Source organism: Molossus molossus, unplaced genomic scaffold (assembly GCF_014108415.1).
Source record: "Molossus molossus isolate mMolMol1 unplaced genomic scaffold, mMolMol1.p scaffold_m16_p_15, whole genome shotgun sequence".
In the NCBI taxonomy this organism is placed as follows: Eukaryota; Metazoa; Chordata; class Mammalia; order Chiroptera; family Molossidae; genus Molossus; species Molossus molossus.
In genome coordinates this window covers 6,103,415-6,126,697 of record NW_023425350.1, presented here as the reverse complement: position 1 = coordinate 6,126,697, position 23,283 = coordinate 6,103,415, and the positions used below count along the sequence as shown (strand labels likewise).

Here is a 23,283-nt window from a genome sequence, read left to right as displayed (position 1 = left end):
CATCCACGGTCTGCACACACATGCCACGTACTACAATGGAGCACAGATTCAAGTAACATTTACACACTACAGTCCACGTGTTACCTACCCCAAAACAGGACCATTTCACAAAACGTGTACAGGCAGTCAAATCCAAACAGCTGAGGTACTGGGAACAAATATTTATGCCAAAAGAGTTCTGTATCATACAGCAAGAGAAAAGCCGTTAATAAAACAAACAAACAAACAAAACAAAAAAAAATAAACATTGGCCACTCAAAATCAAATAAAGCTATCTAGAAAAGGCAAAGGAAAGGTTATTTCAGGGACAGAAATACTCAAACAAGAAAAAAAAAAATATATATATATATATAAATGTTAACGACAGCATGTAACATGTCATCCCAAGTCAACCCGTAATTGAAGTACTGGCTTAATACATCACAATGTGACATTTTCCTTAATAAATAGAAGAGTTCTTGATGATACAAAGGTGCGTATTGGGATAGAGAGCTGTTTTTATTTATATCACCCTAGCTTTCAGCCGATTTTCTTTCCCACTTGTCTCTACCGAGGGTTTTTGTCCAAAGCAGAGGGCCTTCCAAGCCACACGGATCATTCGTAAAGAAAACGAAGAAGCTGCCCTGTATTTTATACATGTTGGACAACATGTATAACATGCTTTGCCCCACTAGCCTCCAATGAAACAAAGATAAAAAGGTTTCGTTGAGAGCCCGGGTTTCAGACCCCACAGCCACCACCAGGAACGCCTGTCAGGGAAACCTCCTCGTTCAGAAGAGAAACACTGGGGAGTCGAACGCCTCTTCTCCTTCCTTTTTCTTTCTTTCTTTCTTTCTTTAAACTATGATAGCAGTAATGCATCTGGAAGTTTGACTTCTAATAGCTTCCTGCCACAAACCAATCGACGCAAAACAGAATAGCTTATTAAAGGACCGATTATTTTTTCCCCCCCTTCAGGGAGCACAGAATGAACATGTCATTTCCTGCCCGGCACATGAGATCGTTTCTTTAGAAGAAATGAGTCGGAGAGAGCGATTAAGACACACACACTGGACTTTGATTTTCTGTAGCGTAGCACCCAGGTCTCAGGTCAGTCTGTGTGCACCGAATTGTTTTTGAAGTGAACGGTAATTACCAGATAGGTGGTTGGCTTGTTTCGCAAGAAAACAAAAACAAAACCAAAACGAAAAAGGAAAAGAAACCCTTGGCCGGTTGTACCTTCCCTGAATCACGACAAGGAGTTAAATGCTAACAGTGCAATGCCAAGATGCTGTTTGAGGCAGAGGTTGATTCTGTGGGGACCTGTGACTACTTCTGAAGGAAATGCAAAGTGGGCGGAGCCAACTGACAGGGTGGTCCCTGGGGCCACATTGGGGAGGAGAAACTCCAGGGGGCTCCCACCCCCTGACCCGACCCCTGAGCCTGACCCCGCCCCACACCTCTGGCCCCCCGTGCGACATGTTCCATCAGCTCCTTGAAGGTTTTCCTTCTTTGAACCAAGAAACCTGTGAGTGTCTCCTCCACCAAGCCAGGTGACATGTGTCCCTGGCAGGACCCCTTTCCACTGCCCTCTGCCACTCCTGGCACCAGCTCAGTCTCGGGGGGTGGGGGGGTGAGCTCAGTTAAAGAACGGGTCCAAGTTCTCCTCCATGTTGACGTCCGGCACCAGCTGATCCGACACCTCCTTAGCACCGTATCCTGAATTCGAGACGCTAAAATCTGTAGAAAACCAAGGATGGTCCAGAATTTCCTGCGAGGTCAGCCGCTCCGAGGGCTCCCGCCGCAGGATGCTCCGGATGAGGCACTTGGCCTTGGGCGACAGGGTCTCTGGAATGTTGAACTGGCCACGCCGGATCTTGCTGAAGAGGGAGCTGGGCTCAATGTCATGGAAGGGGTACCGCCCCACCAACATGGTGTACAGCATCACGCCCAGGCTCCACACATCGGCCGCTTTGCCCGAGTAGCTGCCACTAGTGTTCAGGATCTCGGGGCTCACGTAAGCCGGGCAGCCGTGCTTATCAGAGAGGGAGTCGTCGTCTCCCCGCAGAATGTAGGCATCTTCCAGGCTTTCCAGCTTGACCCGGGTCCTGCAAGAAAGGGAGGAAGACATGAGCTCCGACGGCTGCGCTGAAACGTCAGAATGCCCTCGTTAGCCACAGCTCCTGCTAGGATTCCAACGACTCGTCCGTCACTCGTTCATTCATTCAGCCAAACATTACCTACTGAGCACGGTGCAGGTGCCTCTCTTCCAGGGAACACAAGAGGGAGCAAGACTGACGTGGCCTTTGCCTGCGGCTTAACATCTGTTAGGGGGCTCGCACCTTCAGCAAGTACACACGCCATGAACACCATCGTCACCCCGCCTTAGTGCGGAGGGAACAAGAAGGTCAGTAATTTGCCCGGAGTCACATCCGAGGAATGACGGGGGCTCACAAAATTGGAACTCAGCTCCGACCAGCTGGGAAGCCTACAGAAGCTCTGTCCGCCGCATCGGACAAACTTCTAGCTGCATAAGTCTGAAAGGGCCTTTCACACGGCCCGACGGCATGGTGGCCTCGGCAGACGTGGAAGGTGTGACTGTCCTCGTTGACAGAAAGAACACTGAGGCTCAGGGTTTGAGGACCTTGCCCAAAGCCTTTTAGCTGGGAAATAGAGAAGACCTGATTTCACGTCTTCCTAAATCGACCATGGGCACGAGTGGGTATGTGTGCATGTTTGTGTGCATGCTTGTGTGCGTGTGTGTGTGCGTGCTTGTGTGCGTGGGTGTGTGTGCGTGCTTGTGTGCGTGGGTGTGTGTGCGTGCTTGTGTGCGTGTGTGTGTGCGTGCTTGTGTGCATGGGTGTGTGTGCGCGTGCTTATGTGCGTGGGTGTGTGTGCGTGCTTGTGTGCGTGTGTGTGCGTGCTTGTGTGCGTGTGTGTGTGCGGGCTTGTGTGTGTGGGTGTGTGTGTGAATAACAGCATGAGCCCAAGATCCTTCCTAGACTGTCACCCTGTTCCCAAGCTCCCCCTGTTATCTGAGGACCACAGGGCTGGCTGCTGAGAAGGCTCTCCGGGGTGTGCTGGGTAAGAATACAAGTGGAACAATCTCATTAAACTCTGAGTCCCTGGAATCTAGCCCTCGTCCTTATAGGACAGGACTTGGTATCATCACTGGGTATAAAATAAAGTAAGCACTCAGTAAATACGTTTGGAAATGAGTGGAATTCTTATCATTAACTATACCTAATTTCCAGGGACTGGAGCTGAGGACCAGGACGTGACTTGTTCAAGACTGAGGTCTGGCCCTGGCCGGTTTGGCTCAGTGGTTAGAGCATCGGTCCAGGGACCAAAGAGTCGCGGGTTCGATTCCCATCAAGGGCACATATCTCAGTTGTGGCTCAGTCCCCAGCCCTGGACAGGGTCGTGCGGGAGGCAATCAATCGATGTGTCTCTCTCACATCGATGTGTCTCTCTGTCTCCCTTCCACTCTATCTGAAGATAAAATGGAAAAATATCCTTGGGTGAGGATTTAAAACAAAAGACTGAGGTCTGCCCCCAACCGGGCACCCTAAGCTCCTAGCCCAACGTTCTCTGCTGGGCCCAGGAGCCTCCTGAGAATTCCTGTTTCCTTTACCCTGCCATCCTTTCAGGGGAAAATTAAGAACTCCTACCTTTCGGTGCTTACGACTGAAATCCCCCTTCTGCTCCCCGGCCCCATAAACCCACTTAATCCCCTCCCATCACGCTGATTAAGACTTGCCACAAAGGCGACATAGAACAGGCAAGAGGGACTAGAGCTAGGCTTAGAACCTCATAAATATCACCAACGGGGTCCTAAAAGGTCTGCATCCATCACATCAGTGGGTTCCTTCATCTGAAAAGTGCACATCGAAGCATCTACCCTGTTGCCCCCGGTGCCCTGAGGCTCAAATGAGCAGAGGATAGACAAGTGCTTGGAAAACCCACAAGGCTTCAGTCCTAAGTCATAACGTGTGGACTCGGGCCGTCCACTGCTATTTCTCTCCCTCGCTCCTACTGCGGGGCTTAGCCTTTTACCCCGACGGCCCCAGAAGGCAGGCGAGGCTCAAATTCATGCAGGGAGAGTTGCTGGGAGCAACTCATAAAGTCTCAGTTGACTCTGAGAGCACATATTTGGATGACAAGAGTTTCACAGACCAAGGAGTGACCGTTTGCCTGTAGTCATTTCCATCAATGGGCAAGAAACGATGTGGTCCAGAGAACAGGGCAGCATCGGAGCCGGGGGAGTGGAGTGAGGTCTGACATCCCCTTGCTGTGTGGCTGCGGAGGAGTTGCCCAACCTCTCTGTTTCTCGGCCTTAAAGAGGAGTGAGTGTTGAACAAGGTACTCTTTCTCTGTTTTGAACTTTAATGTATATATATTTTTTTATTGTGGGAAGACATAAGATACAATTTCCCATTTTAACCATTTGTAAGTGTACGGTTCATCAGCGTGAAGTACATTCTCATTACTGTGCACATATCTGAGCGAGAGTCTTACGTCTCTGCCAGACGGAACATCCTGGGGCTCTGTAATGCAGAGCAGAGTATCTTTTCTATTTGCTCCCCCATGCGCTAGAGTCATTTTGGAACCCACGATCTCCTCCTCCCCCAATAGTAACGATCCATACAAATAGGAGGGGCCTAGACATGCTAATGAGGAGTCGCAGTGATTAAACACACAGCTCCCTCTTCCTCTGCTTCTGCTCATCTAGGGAGGCAGGGGGTGCTGACCCACAGCGCCCCCTCTGCATGCCCTGAGTTGGAGGTGAGTCAGTGGAACCCAAGGCGGAGGGGGAGGAGCGCAAACCACAGGCGCAGTGGGTTCTCTCCACAGCTTCCTCCACCCACTCTCAGCCGCACACTCTCCCGCTGAGCTTCAGGGGGACCAGGCTCCTCACCTCCCGGTCACTGTCTTTCTCGGCAGCAGAGAAGCTGGGAATATGCATCGCAGAGGAAATCAGTGATGATGATAATAAGCCTACCCATCTGTGTGACAGGGGACAGTCCATCGGAAGGAGCACTAAACTGGAGTCAGAGGCTCACGTTTGGGGCTGGGTTCCTCTGTCACATCTCACCCAGGCGGGGCCAACATCCTGGCCGAGGCTGCGGCGACTCCAGGCATCTCGGCCTGTCTTCCCGCACCTGTCTCCCCGCCAGCACAGGTCCTGGAGCGCACAGCCAGCCCCAGCAAGGGTCCTGGAGCGCACAGCCGGCCCCAGCCCTCTGGGCCTGCGCACAGCGTCTTCCCCGCCCCCGCCGAACGCCCTTCCCCGGACTCACAGCTCACTCGGCTCACCCATCCTGCGTGAAGGAGCACCCGCCCCTGCTCCGCGTCCTCGTTGCCACCTGAACGCCACGTGTTTCTTTTCCTACACGTATGTCTGTTTACTCTCTGCATTACTCCGGTGGCCACCTCATTCCTCCCCTACAGGAGCCTGCGGTCAGGTGGCTGAGGTCACCTTGTACAGAGAGGGTGCCACCTGTTTACTGTCAGACCTTCGGCACCTAAACTAATACCTGGCACGCAGCACTCGGCCCAGGACCGTCACGCAGGTCAGCCCTCGGAGCTCTGTGTGCCCAGCTTTAAAGGAACAAGGGCCCGGTCCTGCCTCTGGGTGAGTGGGATCCAGCGAAGGTCCGTAGAGGGCAGGTGCCAGGCACCTTCCAGGGACAGACTTCAGCCCCTCAAGCTCTGTGCTGAGGCACAGCTAACCCGGTCACTGTTATCCCAGGGCAGGCCACACCCCCAGGCTCCCCTTCACCCCTGTTCCCCCACCCCTCCCGTCTCCGAGCAACAGTGACCACACCTGCATCCTAATCTCCCTCTGCGTCCTTCTCCCGATCACAGAAGGGCCGTAGGAAATGGAAAAAGGCCTCTCCCATCGGTTAACCCCCTCCCTGGAGCTCACCTCTGCCCCCCACCTGGAGACAGGACTCGGCAGATACCTAAGGAACGGAGAGGGAAGTGGAAAGAGCCCCATGAGCTGCGGCTCGGCTCGGCTGCCCCCAAGCTTGCCCATCGCCGCTGCTGCTGCTGCTGCTGCTGCCTTCGGAGGCAGGGCTTCAGCCCCCGCCCACCTGTCACATCCGCGTGGAGTGTGCTGGGGCGGGAGCCACAACCAGGTCAGTCCAGGCACCGAAGATCCAGCATCACCTGTGGCGCTGAACGTGTGCTAGGCACTTACATCGGTTTTCTTTTTAAAGTTCATTAAATCAGCTTGCAAAGCAGAAGTGATCACTGCTTCATGTGGACCCTGAGCCTAAGGCTCAGAGGGGCTGGGGGAGCCCGTGAGGCTAGTTGGGGACCCAGCAGCCTCTCTCGGGGCTCTGCACCTGAGGGAGGAAACCACACCATGGCAGGGCAGTCGCGGAGGCTCCATCCAGGTGGGCAGCGCAGGTGCGCCCAGGTTCAGGACCAGCCAGCCTCGGGGGCAGGAGCCGCTCCTTCCACGCAGGAGCACATGCATCCCAGGCCGGGGAGGGGAGAGGGCAGGAGAAGCCTGGAAAAGGACGCGGAGGAAGCGGCAGCGCCGGCGGTGTGACCTTGCCTGCTTCTGGGAACATCCTGAACTTGTTTACATCACTCCTAGGCAAGGGTCGAGGCGGCGGTCTGGATTACGTCTTCAGACAGGACCTTCCAGGGCGCGCAAGTCAGGGACCCGAGGCCGGGCTGCAGTTCCGGTCCGGTCCAGTCCCCACGGACTTGTTACGCAAGGAAGGTCCCTGGGGTTGACTGCCCCTCTGGGAATGGGGGCCACTGCCTTCTCCTCTACAAAGTATCTGTACGGTGTCTGCCGGAGAGCCTAGCACTAGGCAGCACTTGGTGGGCGCTCTGACCGAGTTTCCTATTAAGGGAAGGTCCCACCTTGGACCCCAGAGCCTTCGTGGAAGGCAGGTGAAGAGCCTCAGGCAGATGGACCTGGATGCGAATTGTGTGCCCAGATCCCTTCCTGTGCTCTCTGCACGAGTGTTTCCCCGACCCGGAGTTTTCCTCCCCACGCATGTGCCAGCTCAGTCCTGCCCACTTTATTCAGCCCTGATGAGGGTCTTCGGATGGGCTTCCTGGAGGTGGTGGCACATGAGAAACAGAGATTCCCAACAGTGACAAGGAGGGGATAGGGAAGATGTCTGCGACCAAAGAGCTCTAAATGACAGTGGTTATTTCCTGTGGCTTCTCGGAGGAAGAGCCAGGCGCCCAGGCAGGATGGATTTGGCTGAGACACTTCATTGCTCTGTGCGTCTTGCAACCTGGCCCTGGCCCAGGCCCAGAACAGCCTGCTTTGCTTTGGACTCCGAAGGCTCACACAGGGCGGCCTGTGTACGCGGTGGCAGCCCAGCCCAGTGCCAGGCCTGTGTCACTGGGTCCCGAGCCAGGTGAGGGAGCCAGAGCCAGGACACAGCTCCAGTCCTGCCTCTGGGGTGCAGCAGCCACACGGGCCTGGACAGCCCCCGGCCCTGCCCCCTCCCAGCGGAGGCCTGGGCGTCTGCCTCTGTGTGAGCACAGGCTCCTTCCTCAGTGTTCCTTCTGCAAAACGGAACCAGGCGGACTGTAAAGGGGATTTTCTAGGTTTAAAACTCCCGATTTCAAGTTCACTTTCATTTTTAAGCTCTAAGAGTAGCAGTGCTTCCTATACGACATCCTTACAATAATGACAATAGTGACAGCGACGATGAATTAAACGAATGCTGGAATTTTTTCAGTCGACATCTCTGTGTCTCATAACAAACCGAAAGGCAAATGTTATATGTGCAAACTTCCTATGGAGTCAGGAACCGAGGCACAGGGCACGTGTACAGGGAAACTGAGCCCATGCCAGGAGGATTTAACGTGGGTGCCCTCTCCAAACACACCCTGGCACCAGCATCCCAGACCTACTCACAGGTGAAAACAGAACCTGCTAAGGAGAAACCCCGGGTATCCGAAGGCAAATACGGCCCAGGTTTACGCAGCAGTGGGCCCCGCCCCGAACCATCTCGTACCTGTTCTAACTGCTGCAGCCCACGAGGTGGACAAGGAAGCTGCGCCTGCCCACTTCCTAGATGAAGAAACTGAGGTACAGACACAGATGGGACTTGTCCAAGGCCACCTAGCAAATGAGTGGCAGAGCTTAGATTCAAACCCAAAAGTGTTCAAGCTCCAAATGTCATGCTTCTCCCAAAATATCGAAACTGGCCGACACCAGCGAATGAGGCTTGGCTCTGAGACCTCTCCGCTGCCCTGGGCGCTGTCGGCAGGAAGAGATCAGGACAGGGTGGGCCAGGGTGGAGCTGGGCTGGGAGTTCGGCCAGACAAAGTGGGCCTGGCCAGGATGGGAGTCCGGTGGCCTGAGGTCAGTGGAATCCGGAGAAGTCACTGAAGGCCATTCCACGGGGTGGGTCCAAGCCGGCCAAGGGTCGAGGGAGAAAGATCAGCTGCTGCCCAGTCTGGCCTTGCTCTGCCCGCTACTGCAAAGCTACCCTTGGCTACCAGTCCTGGTGCAAGGGTCCACGTGGGGCTGCTGCTGCGTGGGGGTGGGGGCAGGAAGGACCACCCCAGCACCAAGCCAACCTGGCAGCCACCACTGGGACTCTACGGGCTGCTAAACTCTGCCCAACAGATTTTCACTCTTTTAACTGTTTCCTATGCACATACATTTCCCCAAAAGTCACCTCTGAGAGTGCACGGAGCCAGCTCCAGGGCCAGGCGGCTCCCAGATGAGCACGGAGCAGCCAGTAAACCAGGAGGGGCGACACGCGGGGCAGGGAGAGACGCGTCCGCGGGGAGGCCCGGGAGAGGGGCTGGGCATCGTGCAGGAGCCCGGGGTCGCCGAACTGCTGGAGGAGAACTCCGCAGCCAGGAGAGATGAGGCGACCTGCCGGGAAGGGCACCGCTGGAGTGGGCACCGCCGGGTGAGACACGCCCTCCCACTCAGGCACCCAGCTGCTTCCTCCGCTGCCCGCCTCTCACACAGGCCTGCGTGCTCTGCCCGAGGCACAGCCACCGGAGTCCTCGTGCCACGGCGAGAGCGGGGAGCCATCCAGCGCCAAGGCCTTCCCTTCGGGAAGACACCGTGTGTGGCCTGCTGTCTCCATAGGAACAGACAGGGAATCCCGAGGAAGGCAGAGTGGCGGGGGACTCCTATCAGTACCAGTGGCCTTCTGCCCCCTGCACTTAGACCTGGCTCGGAAGGACCCCGACCCCAAATCAGTCATTCATCGATGGCCTCTCGACTCAGTGGATGGCTTCTGCCCTCCATCGACTGCTAATGTGGACAGCCCAGGACCCAGCAGCCCAGGACCCAGCAGCCCAGGACCCAGCAGCCCAGGTCCTGCCAGCAGCCCAGGTTCTCCCAGCAGCCCAGGTCCTCCCAGCAGCCCAGGTTCTCCCAGCAGCCCAGGTCCTCCCAGCAGCCCAGGTTCTCCCAGCAGCCCAGGTCCTCCCAGCAGCCCAGGTTCTCCCAGCAGCCCAGGTTCTCCCAGCAGCCCAGGACCCAGCAGCCCAGGTCCTCCCAGCAGCCCAGGTTCTCCCAGCAGCCCAGGTTCTCCCAGCAGCCCAGGACCCAGCAGCCCAGGTTCTCCCAGCAGCCCAGGACCCAGCAGCCCAGGTCCTCCCAGCAGCCCAGGTTCTCCCAGCAGCCCAGGTCCTCCCAGCAGCCCAGGACCCAGCAGCCCAGGACCCAGCAGCCCAGGACCTAGCAGCCCAGGACCCAGCAGCCCAGGTCCTCCCAGCAGCCCACGTTCTCCCAGCAGCCCAGGTTCTCCCAGCAGCCCAGGTCCTCCCAGCAGCCCAGGTCCTCCCAGCAGCCCAGGTCCTCCCAGCAGCCCAGGACTCAGCAGCCCAGGTCCTCCCAGCAGCCCAGGTTCTCCCAGCAGCCCAGGTTCTCCCAGACAGCCAGGTGTACCTTGAGGCATGGCCCCTGCCTAGTTGCACAGAATCCAGAATGTTCCTTCAGGGCTCAGGTCAATCCCTTCAGCCTTACCTGTCGCCCCTCAGTGGCCTCCCCCAGCAGGTCCCTCCCCACACACAGCTACGTGGGCCTTTGCTCAGACCCCGTCCCTCCTGTTGAGTCTATTCCCAAGCACAGAGCCCCGAGGCAGCTCCCGTCTCAGTGACTGGGGGAGCCTTCCTAAGCGAGACCGCACCCCGCCAGACACATGATCAGTGTCTCAGGTCGGTGCCACCTTTGCCGAAGTCTCCGACCCCAGGGGGCAAGCTGGGGGAATGTCTCATTCGGAAGGCGGCTCTCCGGGGAAGGCGTCTCCACGGCAGATTCGCACGTTCCCGTCTTTCGCGCTCCGATGCCAAGCAGGATGCAGAAACACCAGCGGTGTGTGCTTCTCCCGCCCCTCGCTGTCACTAGCTCCACCCCGAGCTGCTCCTGCACCACGCAGATGCGTGTTGATTCCGTGCCCACCACGACCCGCAGACGCCGCTGCAGAGGGTGCTGTGGGCGGGACCCCTGCCCATCCTGGGGGGCGGGCTGGCAGTGCCTACAGCGCACAGATGTGGAGGACATGAAGAAGGGATTCCAGGAGCTCTGTCTCCTTCAAAGGAAAAAGGTGGGGTGCTTTCCTAAAACACAGTGAACCTGTAACCTGAAACGGTGGCACCCACGCTGAAGGAAAGAAAGCGGGGTCAGCTCCCAGGCCGCGGTGCCTGCCCCCCGCGCCTCGTTGGATGTTGCAGCTTCGACAGAGGCGCCGAACCCAGATGCAAGGAGGAGCCGGGGAAGGTCCTGACCCCTGAGAACGAGAACCCCGACCCAGGGAGGTGAGGGGGAGCCTCCCCGTCCCCCGTGTGGGACACAGGTCTGGGGCCAGAACGAATGGCCCCTGGGTTCCCACAAGGGGTCCCAGCTCCCTCCTGCAGCAGCGGGCCCAGATCAGCCCATCAGCCTCCACGAAGCGGAGGAAATGAAACCCGTGACGTCAGCTGATAAAGATCTTCTCACCAAAGAAGAAACATGTACAGAGGCATGTTTCTCGGTTCACAGGGGGTATTTCTGTGCAATGAAACGTCAACACCGGGCCTCGACTGGGGGTGGGGAGTGAGGGTGGCCAGGACCCTTGTCCCAAGGGAGAAGAGAGAGCAGGCTGGCGGACCAGAGACGTTCTTGGCAGCCCTGACTGCAGCCCAAGGTGGTCCCAGCCTAAAGGACTCTCCACCTCCTGGGTCAGCAAGCTGGCCCTGTGTCACCCAGAGGGACAGACAGACAGACAGCGGTGCATGGGGGGAGGGGGGGCGGCGGGACAGCAGGAGCTGGCAAGGAGCCAAGCTTGGTGTCCACTGCACTAATTTATTTAATCCCAGGGGGAAGGTCTCGTTATCTCCACTTTACAGATGGGGCCACCTGAGCAGAAAAGGCCAGGTCCCTTGGCAAGGTTAAGGGCAAGAGCAGGGATTGGTATCCAGTGACTCTGCCTCCACACGCGAGAACCAGCCAGCTCCCACCCACAGGCCGAGGCTCAGACTGAAGCCCAGGGCCCCAAGGGATAGCTGACCACGCGATCACTCTGAGGCCTCAGCAGGGCGAGGGGGGCTGGAGGACATGGGCACACCCCTTGAGGATTTGGGCAGTGCCCTCCATCAGATTCAGGGCCCAACCCACACCAGGGGCACCTCCTACTCAGATGCTACTACAGGAACTATGGATGCCCAGGGCGTGCCCAGGGTGAATTCAATCAGGGGTTTAACTTCCTCCAAAGAAGTGGGGCTGAGCTCTGCAGAAACATCCCGGAGCAGAAGAGGAGCCGCAGGGCAGGAAACACAGTGGCCGTCCAAGCGCAGCGGGTGGGACCCTTCATCCTAGGTGAGCCTCGTGTCCACCGTCCCCGTGTACATCTGGTCAACCTCTAGCCATTCCTAGCCGCGGGCTCCACACCACATGCACTTGACTCTCAGAGCCCTCCCAGCACTGATTCAGTGATGACAACTAAACTAAAGAGAGCAGGATGTGGCTTCAGCCTGAACCCTTATATCACAGGAGCTCTGCTCCTCACAGAAATGGCTGCTGGAGAGACGGGCCACACTCTCCACGGACTCACAGAACCTGGGCACTGCTCACGGTCAGGGTGCGGCTGTGTCAGCGACTCTCAGACGGGCGGTCCATCAGCCACGCCTGTCACAGTGGCACCTCCGTTCACTTCCACACCCAGCCCACGGGGATGCGAGGACTCGTTCAGCCCTGGAAGCTGCAGCCGCCTAGCATCATGGAATCACCTGTCCGAGATCAGGGAGCTCGTAAGTGGTGAAGCCGGAATTTGAATCCAGAACCCAAATCAAAGTAAAACAGAAGCAGAAGGACCTGAGATGCTGCCGATTGAACCCAGAGGCAGGCAGACGGCACATGGGCGTCGGGTCGAACAAAATGCTGGGTGTCCTCTGGGTACAACGTCTGCAAAGCAACTTGTGGCAAACTGGACGTAGGGCGCTGACAGCACCCCTCAGAATGTTTGCGTGGATGACCATGGGCTCGGAACGACAAGTGGCCGGGAACAGAAAACCTATGCCCAGAAGCCCGCCCTCAGGCAGGTCTCTCTGAACCGGGTGGCGCTCAGCCAGTTGCACGAGGTAATGCGTTTCCTTCAGTCACTTTCAAGGTCATCAGGGAAGAAGCTGCTCGTCTTTGAGAAGACGAATGTGCGGAAGGTGTCTGGTGTTTTGCAGATTAAGAATGAAGCGGCCCCTCCCAGGCTCTTCTGTACCTGTCCTCCTGAGGGCCAGCGCATAAAGGTTCCAAAACAGGCAGGTGCCCTCCTTTCTCTTCCAAAAGTTTTTCTGATTCAACCCACTGCTTCCGCACATTTTCAATCAGGAGAGGAGGAAGCGGTAGCCCTACTGAAATGCCTACTGATTAGGTCCTAGTTACTAGGAGAGAAGGGGAGGGCTGAACCAGCGAGGCTCCAAGGAGGTCCCAGGGCCCCTGCCGGACTCCTGCTCCCGCCAGGACACCGCGCAGGCCACGGAGCTCTGCTGTGCCAGTGTCAGCCGGGAACCACGGGGGACAAATGTGCTGAGTGACTAACCAGAGTCTCACACTCTGAAATCGAGAGGTTAAACACCAAACCAACAATGAGAAGAAAAAACGCTACTAGGCATTATTCCCCTTTTACAAAAACTTGACAGTTGGGTAAAAAAAAGTCTTCAGCAGCTGCTGAGGAGAACATTTAGTATGTCCTTGAAAACGAACATGACCTTCACAGACCTGCCCAGACAGAGACACGTGGCACGTTCAGAACAGCAAGTCCACTGGGACCGCAGCGTGGTGTGGGGGTCTGGGGTGGAATGGCAGGGTGTCCGGGCTAGCACCATGGTCAAACTGGTGATGTGACCTTGAGCAAGGTCACTTCACTCCTGCGTGGCCATCACCACCACCCACACGGGGGAGTTCTCACCCTCTCCGTGGGTTCCTGGCGAAAGCTGGGCTACAGGGACCCAGGTTCTCAGACAGGTCAGGGACAGGTGACAGCCAGCTCCCTACCAGTCACTAATGTTTTCTTTTTCAAAAGGCAAACCCTCCTTAAACTTAAAAAGGATTTAGCTTTGACGTGTTTGCTCCGGTGAACTGTTCTGTTTCCTATTCACATGGGATACTTATCTCTAGTTCTTTCTAGAAAGGTTCATGTGCTTTTGCAAACATCAAGCTTGACTCCACAGTGAACCCGCGACCACGGCCCTCCCGGTGGGAATTCGCGCATCTCGGTGTGTCTTCCTGGGGCCCGAGGACACCAAGGATGTTGTTGGCTTTGCACGATGTGCCCCTCAGCACTCACATGCACGCTGTCACCAAGGACAGGCCAGGCCTGGGGAGAGCCCTACAACAGTTCGTGTGAGCTCTGGCTCAGCCCTGACTCGCTTCCCGCACTGGTACGAGAGTACTCACCGCTGGGCTCCGCTCCCCGGACTCTCGGGACCCTAGAGTCCACTCCTGCTCCTGGGTCCAAGGGCCTGGGGACATCCCCCTACTCTGACTCACTGCAGTGTCTGTTCACCATGGTGTGCCGTCCCTGGGCATGACGCCCCATTCGCTGGCTCGGTCCTGAAATCCCTCTCTGAAGAGAGCTGACCAAAGCCGACACTTCAAAACGGGGATCCCCTCGGGGGGGCGCCTGTTGTCCTCGCTTCCTCCGTCAGGCAAGAGGCTCTCTTGAGAGCTGATAAGAGAGTGCACCCGACTTCTGTCCTCTCCTGCCTGTGCCTTTGAGACCACCACGCTGCCCTTCCCTACCGAGGCCCCTCCAGAAAACGGCACGATGATGTCACCTCTCCAGTTTGTAGACAGAGGTCAGTTACAGGATGGCCTTAGAGAAGGACCTTACAGACGTCACCAAATATTAGCGCTTAGATCCGCAGCCACGGTTAATGGATAACAGCTCCATGGAAGGCAGCACGCACAGGGCAAGAAAGACACCTGTGTCCGTACCTGGCTGGGGGTCAGATATATATCTAACCTTCCAAACGGCAGTGTCCCAAGAAGCCCATACCGGAAGGCCATAACTCAGAAAGATGGCCGAACCAGTAGAACAGAGCCAGGACCAAGGGATAGGGAACTGGAGCCGGGGGAAGGGACCAACCTAAGGTCACAGAAAATACTAAAGGCAAGGCCAGGATGAGGGCCTGGGTCTCTAGGCTCCAGGGGCAGAAGCATCTAAGCTGCAGAAGAGAAAAGATAAGCGCCCCCCCGCCCCCCAGATCTTAGAATAGCTCCCTCTTCTTCAGTTTGTTAAAAGAAATCCGAGCCGGTCGCTATCCAGGACTGGGGTGTCGCTGCCACAGAGACCTCCGATGGCCCTTCGTGGGTAAAAAGCGGGACCTCTGCGGGTCTAGGAAACCCAGAGGTGGTCTCGCTTTGTCCACTCCTCTGGAGTATACATGCTCACGGAATTACTCCTTCTGGGTCAGGGAACCACAGGCCCTCTACCTTTTTTAATCCCCAAATGCTTCCCAGACTTTTCCTTCCCAATTAGCTCAAACCACAGAGATGGAGAAGCCAAAGCCCACACCGCTGGACCCGTCTCATTTGGAGGCCATCAGACTCTCATAAGCAACAGCTTCAAACAGCACAGGCCACTGGGGTAGATGGCAAACAGACCCGAAGGCAGAGAGGTTTGCTAGCAAGACCCGGCAGACACCCGAAGGTAATGGGAGCGGAGTGAGTGAATGGAGGCCGCGCACCAGACCTGGACCCAGAGGGCCTGCGACAGCTGTGACCAGGGACTTACGCTCTCCTAACCACTTTCCCGGTAGGCCGTCCTGAGAATGCACGCAGTGGCTCACGCAGACCCTCTAGGACAATTCTTGGAATCGTCAGCAATGAATATAAATCAGCGGCCTCCGCCCCTCTGAAAAAGCACTTTATTAAAATGAAAAAAGTAACTTGAAAGAGTTTTTACAATCAAAGTCAGCTGGAGGAGAAAGCGGGGCCCCCGTGGGGTCTGCTAAATAGAATGTAATGAGTTAATGGAAGAACCATAAATGGAACCCAGATGCCCAGCATCCTGTCCAGCTGTCTCCGAAAATAACAGAGACCTTCCATCGCCACAGACTTCCCCCCGCGGCCCGCTCACCTGGAGCGTCGGCCCCTCCCGCGTCGCCTGTAACATAGTCATCTTTCCAGACTTGGCTGCAAACCATCTCTTACACACTTTCCTGACTCGGAATCCTCGCTGGACTGCCGCCCCAGCCCCCAACCCATCTGACCCACTTCCGACCCTGACTCAGGGCCTGTAGCACCGGCTTCATAGGTCGGTTGGCGAGGTAATGTATCTTGCCCTCCGTAACACTGAGAACTGTGACTAATTCAATGAATGAATTTTAAACGAATGCCTGAATGAATGAATGCCTGAATGAATGAATGAATGAATGAATGGATTTTTAATGACCGATGCCAGGCACTGAGGGTTCTGAAGATAGGATTTTGAAAATCTCGCCTCATTCACCTTGAAAATGTCACCCAAGGCCGGCAGCCACCTCAGAGTTCACACCAAAACCAAAACAATGACCAGGTCACATAATATCCTGCAGCTCTCCTCGGAGCACCTTCAGAGTAGTGGTGACTTGTTTTCCGAGGGCGTGTCACACCTGGTCACATCTGCCCCCCGCCTTTCTACAGTATCATGTCCACACTAGGCAACAGGCAGGAAAACAGCCTCCGCTCCAACCTCTCAGCGAGCCTCTCAGGGCAGCCTGTGGTCGTGCACGGGTCTGGGCAGAAACGAGACTCACCTTTCTTCGTCTTTGAAGATGAACTTCCGCAGCTTGAGGTCGCGCAGCACCAGCCCCCCGTCGTGGCAATGGGCCACGGCAGAGGCGATCTGGTAGAACAGTCTGGCCGCCTCCTCCTCCCTCAGCTTCTTGCACGTGCGCACAAAGGAATGCATGTCCCCATAGCTTCGTTCAAAGAACACATAGGCTTTGGTCTCCCCCAGGATAATTTCGGTGATTTGGTTGATGTTGCTGTGGGCAGACAGGCAAAAGCATGGGGCCAGGGACTCCTGGTAGCAGCTGATATCAAACACCTAGGGCAGGATTAACAAGACCGAGAGTCAGGGGTCGTCAGACAACCAGGCCACAGAAGGCGAACACCTCCCACAGGGACCGGCCCGAGATGACACAGGGTGTGCTGCCCTGGAACCCAGACCACACTGGGACTGTGTCCTACCGGCTGTGTGGCCTTGAGGAAGTCCCTTGACCTCTCTGGGCCTCCAAGTCCTCATGGGTAAAATGGGCAAATGCTACTTGACTCACAGTGTGGGGAGGATGATATGAGAAAGTGAAAGGAAAAGTGTTTTGCAAGATGCAATAATAAAACTTACCACGAAAGGTTGTTTTATTATTTTCCTCTCTATCCCAACTGCCTGTTTAGAGGAGAATTAAGGCAAATTCTGAGAGTGACCCATCCCAAGCTATATAGACAACATCTTATGTTCCTTAAAAAAAGAAAAATGAAAAAAAAAATGTACATGAACACTGTACAACTTACCCGTGTATCACTCTGTGCTACACAACGGTGTCGTGTAGCACTAGGCAAACTTAGCAATGCATAGATAAGTCCCTAGGCCTTCCCTAACGGTGATCTAATTCAATACCTTCATTTCACAGAATTGGAAATTGAGCCTCCGAGAACAAGTCCAATCAAGCCCCTGGTGGCAGAGCTGGGAATAGAAGGCAGCCCTGTTCATAGGAAGGCAGACATTCTTTCTCTATTCCCTCCATAGATTCTAGCTCAATGAATCAGTTACGCAATGACTTCCTAGGAATCAAAACGAGGCTGTGAAATGCCAACTCATAGTGGGATTATTTAAAAAAAAAAAAATGCACCCTCCACATCTTTTTTTGAAACTGACATAAGAGGCATTAGCCTGGAGAGAATTTTTTTTTTGGGGGGGGGAAGCTTTCATTCATTTGCAGACCTCCACTAAATCAGGACTACAAATCCCTGGGTTTGAAATGTGGTTTTACTATCTGTCTGTGAGTGTGGGTTCCAGAATCTATTTTGTGCGAGGGTGTGGGGGCTCCGGCCAGGAACCTCAAGCAACAGGACAGACACTTCATGTTATCAGCTCGCCATCAATTAAGTTGTTAGATTTCTTTTTCATTAGTAAAAGCATACCATCCTTGACCAGCATCTTGCAGTGTGGTGGCCTGGAAATTAACCAAATTTGAGGCTTTCATCCTGGCTGAGCCACCCCTGATTTGGACGAGGCCTGTGGGGTCACGGACCTGCCACCTCTTCATAAACCGAAGATGTTGATTTAGAACCGTTGACCTTTTTGGGGTTTGGATCCCACATGAGACTCTGATAAAAGCTCAGCCTCTCAAATGCACGTATGATGATACTGGACTCGTTTTCAGGGGAAACACAGCCTTCCGAAACCCATCCAGGGATACAGGCTGCCATCTAAGAATCCGTGAGTTAAGTCACTTTTGGCTTCAAAAAATAAAATCTGTGAATCACACAGGGGGAGCAAGAACCTCGGAAGTGCCTGTACGAAACCCTGGGCGAGGAAGCGCAGTAACTTTGTGAATGAACCATAATGAGCCATCTTAAGAAAGCCCTGGATTTTAAGAATGAGTCCTTCGGCATCTCCAGAGACCACAAATCACACCCCGATACTGTCAAATGATGACATCTGCGCATTGACCTCGGAGGTCCGTTCCATTAAGCATCTGCAATGCTTGAGTCAACTGTAATACCCAGGCTGCAGGTCGCAGAGACCCAGGACAGCCCCAGAAATCTCACAGCGTGACACACGTTCTGCAGAGGTGAATGTTGACACTGTGTTATTACATAACGCCGATGCCCTGTTCTGCAGGCTGCAGGCTCTGGGGCCCGAGCGCATGGAGGTATGATGATTTATCACAGAGTTCCTGCCTCAAGGGCACTTTTAAAAAATAAAAAAAGTGCTTTTTGCACAGCACCTTTAGTCGTGGTCTTGACACAGTACTGAAACACTGAATGGACGTGGAATTAAAAAAGGAAAACCAAACCTATTCATGGCAGCTTCAATAGGCAGCCGTTCCCTTTGTAGAGGAGACCAAATTCCAAGATGGTGGACAGAGTATGAAAAATAAAGACGGTACTAATGTTTTCCCAAATGGGTAGGAACCAAACTTTTATTAGCAGCTATAACAGGCATTTATGGGCTTGGATTGGTATGTAAACCAGCAGCTTCAAGTGCAAAAGCAAGCCATGAGCCTGGCTGGCAGCTGCTTTTGAATGTTTAATTTGGAGTCTTGGTTATATAATGTGATAGTTCAGATAAAACAGTAAGATTGGGCCATCTTTAATAGCATTTGCAAAGGGGGGGGCACCCATTCTGCCAAGATAGTAATATGCCAATCTGCACAGCAGCTACCAGCATTTCCATGAGAGCCATAAGCTAAAACCCCCTTCAAGCCCCCTTCCTCCCTTTGCTTAAAGTAGGCATGGAGACAATAAACAGGCTTGATTACTTTGCTTAAATGACCCTCATCCCCACCCCACAACCCCAGATAATGTCCTATAGAATCCTCTAGAGTCCTCCATAAGGACTGGCATCTTCACTTTTGATCTGTTTTTGCACATACTTTTTTCTTGGGGCAACACAGAGCTAGGAGGGAGACAAGAACTCTATATTCTGACATCAAAAGGAACTCAATCGATGTATAGGTTTCACTGAGACTTGCTGTAAGCTGAGAGCCCACAGTATACAGCTGACGGTAGTTCACAGAAGCAGCCTTAAAAAACCACTTGGAGCTTCCTGCATCTCGTGTATACCACTGTGCTTGCATAAGAAGTCCCCCACATCACCTCTGGTAAAAAAGGCCGGAAAACAGACGCTGCTGTGTCTTAAAGGGATGACCTCTGTCAAGCAGAACAATGATACTGCACTTAAATCCACTTGCAGTCACACAGTAATTGGTGAGGGGCTGATTCAATCTTTGCAATAACAAAACCAGCAGATTAAGTACAGTTTCAGGCCAGGGAGCAAGTCTGCAAATGACATGGTAAGGTCAGCCCCAAGTGAAATATGTCTTGAAGAATCTGAAATGGAGCAAGAAAGAGCAGAGACCAGAGTCACCTCTGCTTTTAAACAAAGAAATAACAGCGAGATGCTCCTGCAGATTTTGGTGGCAGAGTCCCCTTACTTAACAGCATTCCCAGCCTTTGAAAAATATGAAAATGCTGTACCGAAGTTGAGCAAAAGGAGTGAACACACTCTCGCGGCTGGGTGATTGCGCATATTTCATAAGAGTGGCAGCTCTGTGGAACTCATTCATTTCAAAGGATGACTACCCTATTGTGCAACGTTGTAGGTCTTCTGAGAATTCAATCCAGCTCTGAATAGCCTACTGAATTTTGGTTAACCAGGCACGGTTGCTCTGGGTGTCAATAACTCAGAGAAGATGCAAAATACCAAATGCTCAGTACAAGCAGAGAGCAATATTAAAAGACTCTCTTATTGTCCCCTGAGATCTGATTCTGAACAATTGCAAAACTGACTGGAGACCTCCACAAAACCCATGTTTTACAATGAAATACTCCAGTCCCCTATGAAATCAAGTCCACAAAGCAGCCTGTGGTTAATGGCAAAAGTGTCATGCATTATTTGTAGCACAGCTGTGCAGAGTGACCATTTCAAAGACAGCAGGGACCCCACTCCTGATGACCACCCCCCTCTCCACCCCCCCCTCCCTTCCAGGAAAAACAACAGTGAGCACATCTAAAATGAAGCGACAATGAATTCTTGGTCTACGTCCAATTCCTGGGTAGCGGTATGCTCTAATGTCTCCCCCCCCCCCCCAACTATTCTCCTGCTCACTCCCTTGTCTGGTGCCCTGTGGGTGCCTACAAAGACAGACACACATACATAAACCAGTCACTGTTCAGGGTCAAAGACAAAAAGGAACCCGCAGTGTCCATCTCTGTATTACAGCGGGTATCCCTGAGGCTCCAAACCATACAGGCAAAGGTGGGGGGGGCAGGGGCTGGGGGGCCACGGGCAAGCACGGAAGTCTGAGGATGAGAAGAAACCGGCACCAGAGAGAAAGACTCAAAGGAGTCACTATTTCCTATACCCCAAGGTGTGCAGGCAGCTTTGATTTCCCCACAACCCTCCTTTTAAGGCTCCAGGCAGAAGAAAGCTCTCAGTAAACTCCTTCCCCGCCGGGCCCCTGGGCTCAGCCCGAGGGGACACCTTTGTGTGTCTCTTTTAAAGGGCACCTCCTGAACAAAGGGTTAACACCTGCACGCTGCTCAGAACAATGGCTACGAAAGGAACCAGGCATCTGTGCCTTGAAATGGGGGGGGGGGGGTTCCCTGCTCCCGGTTGGAATGGGAGGGGGCTAAACACCGGGAGAAATCCCCTTGGCGGTGGGACCCAGCGTTGCGCGGAGGAGCTCCACGAGCCTCTGGGACCACGCGTGTCCGTGGCCCTCGCGCGGTCCCGCCGCCTTCCCAGCCCCGGGCTTTCCCCAAAACGCCCCCGCCGCAGCCCGCCCCATTGTCTGCAACGCTCTAAAAACTTCGCAACAACTAGTCGCACAGGAACAAATAAATAAATAAACCCATTTAGCAAGGCCACGGATTATTCTGCGGAGACTCTCCCTCCCCCAGACCCCGGAGCTCGGCGACCTCCCGCCCCCTCCGGCCCCCTCCAAAAGGCCGGGGAATCTCTCCGAAAGACAAAAAGCAAAAGCAAACCCGGGGCCCTTTACCTTGCACACCAGCTCCTCTCCACTGTGCAGATGCACCGCTCGGAAAACGTGGTCTCCCTCCAGAGGTTCCAACAATAAGTATTTCCCGATGCAAGAAACGCAATGCGACAAGTTCGGAGTCTCGGGCGGGCTCGGAGAGCCGAGGTTCGGGCTGAAACTCTGGCTGGGCTCGGCGGACCTTATAGACGACAACTCTTCGAAATCCTGGGTTTTGTTCCGCGATCTCCCATATCTCGCTATGGTGATGGGGGTGGACCTGTGTATGTTCATGAGTGTGGGGATCGCACACGACCAACAAAAAAACCCGCTGGAGGGATGAGTCGCTGGCGAGTGCGGCTGCAGGCGCCTCGGTGCCACGGATTTTAAAAGGGGACGCGAGGGGAGGGGACGAGAAGGGGGGACGCGGAGAAAGAGTTAGCAGCCTCAAATGGGCGCCGCCGGGCACCTGGTCTGCTCCGAGCGCGGCTCCCGGGGGTACTCGGTCGGCAGCGGCTCGGGTCCTTTTGTTAACCCACAGCAGCCAGCGAGGTGCAGGATCTCCGCACTTTTAGTTTCTCTCTCTTTCCCCCTCTCTCTCCAACGTGGATGTAGACGAGGAGTCGGATTGCTAAAGCGGGAGCTGCAGCACCGGGTCCCCCGGAGCGATCCCCACGCAGGCTTCAGACTCGCAGACCGGGCGGAGGAGCCCTGCTCTAGTCTGTGCGGTCTTCGGGGCGCGCACCGCGGCGGCTTGCTCTCCACGCCTCGGAAACCCAACAAAAAGAAAAAGGAAATCGGCACGGGTCTACCGGCTCGCGCCGCGCGGCAGACGGAATCCGCGCTGCACCCCCTTTTTTGGTGGAAAGGGTGGGGGGCGTGGAAGGGGGGGTGCCGGAGAGGGTAGTTATCTACGATTTAACTGTAGATGGCGTCTGAGGCTTTTCCAAGATCGCAAGAGCTCTCCCAAAATTAAACAAACAGACACACACACACACAAAAATGCCAGGGAGCATTTAACTTAGAGCGGTCAGCGCTGCCAACAAAAGATTGCAAAAGCTGGGCGCAGAGTTGCGGCGCGAGCCGGGCGCAGGTACCACGACAAAGCCCAGGGCTTGGCCGGCCGGCCGGAGGTCAGCACAGGCTCATGCTGTCGCCGCTCGCTGGTGTTCCAGGTTGTCCTCCGGAAAAAAGGGAGAAATGCAGGCAGGGACCGGGGCAAGATCAATGGTCTCCGATTTCCCCGACCACAGCTTCTGGGGGTCCTCCGGGAGCTGGAAGGGGATGCGCCCCCAGCCCTGCAGCCCGCGGCGTTCCTTCCTTCTGGGTACCTGGATCCTGCCTTGGAAGAATTTGCAACCACTCCGTCTCCCTCTAACCCAAACCCGATTGCCTGGACGGGCTGGTTTTGGAGGAAATTTGACGGCGTTTCTTCCTCTTCTTTTATTTGTTTCTGTCCCCCTCGGAGGTAAGAGGAACGTGTATTTAAAATTGAAGGGGATGGCCGACGGTGCCCGAGGCCAATCCCCGAGCTCAGCACGCCCGCATCTCCCGGCGAGGCGGTATTAATAGTTACTTACGTGGCCGGGGATCTCTGAGCTAGCGGGGCCGGGTGTGCGCGAGTGTGCGCGCGCGCGCCTCGCTCGCGCTCGGTCTCCCCATTCAATGTCACCGACACATTTCCAGCGAGCCTCCGCCCCCGCCCCCATCCGCGGCACCCACCACTGGCTCCGCCTGGAGCCGGCCCCGCCCCTCCCCCGCCCGGGCCCCCCTCATTGAGCCGGGCGCCCATCAATCAGCCTCACGGCTGCCCAGTCCTCGGGCGGCTCCCCGCGCCCGCCGGCGGCGAGGCGGCTGCCCCTGCCATTGCAGCTCCGGGCCCTGGGCGCGGGCGCTGGCCTCGCCGCTCGCGGGCTCGGCCCCGGCTCGGTAAACAAAGTGCAATATCCTTCCGCGGCCCAGGGCTGGGGAGTGAGCGCACCCGCCGCCGAGAGAGAGGATGGGGCGGAGCCGCAACTACCTGGGGTGTCCCCCTAGCAGCTGGGGCAGCGCCTGGTGTATTTACTCCTCCCTATTTCATCTTCCCGGCGCATCCCCATAGCCAGGCGTCCTCTGAGCCTCAGGCCACCG

The 23,283-nt window shown here is 55.2% G+C and overlaps 1 protein-coding gene across 1 annotated transcript; it reads right to left on the bottom strand.

The window, feature by feature from the left end:
* Positions 1 to 244: 244 nt before the first annotated feature.
* TRIB2 (tribbles pseudokinase 2) lies at positions 245 to 22,723 on the bottom strand. The gene is made up of 3 exons (XM_036263420.1): positions 21,178 to 22,723; positions 16,204 to 16,496; positions 245 to 2,087 (listed from the first exon to the last, which is right to left on the bottom strand). The coding sequence occupies exons 1-3, from the start codon at positions 21,445 to 21,447 to the stop codon at positions 1,619 to 1,621; spliced, it is 1,032 nt and encodes a 343-aa protein (XP_036119313.1). The 5' UTR covers positions 21,448 to 22,723; the 3' UTR covers positions 245 to 1,618.
* Between the last annotated feature and the right edge of the window lie 560 nt (positions 22,724 to 23,283).

Bases quoted from the DNA above. Each gene is read 5' to 3' on its own strand.
- TRIB2 (XM_036263420.1), bottom strand. From the start codon at position 21,447: ATGAACATACACAGGTCCACCCCCATCACCATAGCGAGATATGGGAGA. The intron at 16,497-21,177 runs GTAAAGGGCCCC...ATCCTGCCCTAG, and splicing joins GAGAGGAGCTGGTGTGCAAG to GTGTTTGATATCAGCTGCTA. The intron at 2,088-16,203 runs GTGAGTCTCGTT...CCTTTCTTGCAG, and splicing joins ATCTTCAAAGACGAAGAAAG to GACCCGGGTCAAGCTGGAAA.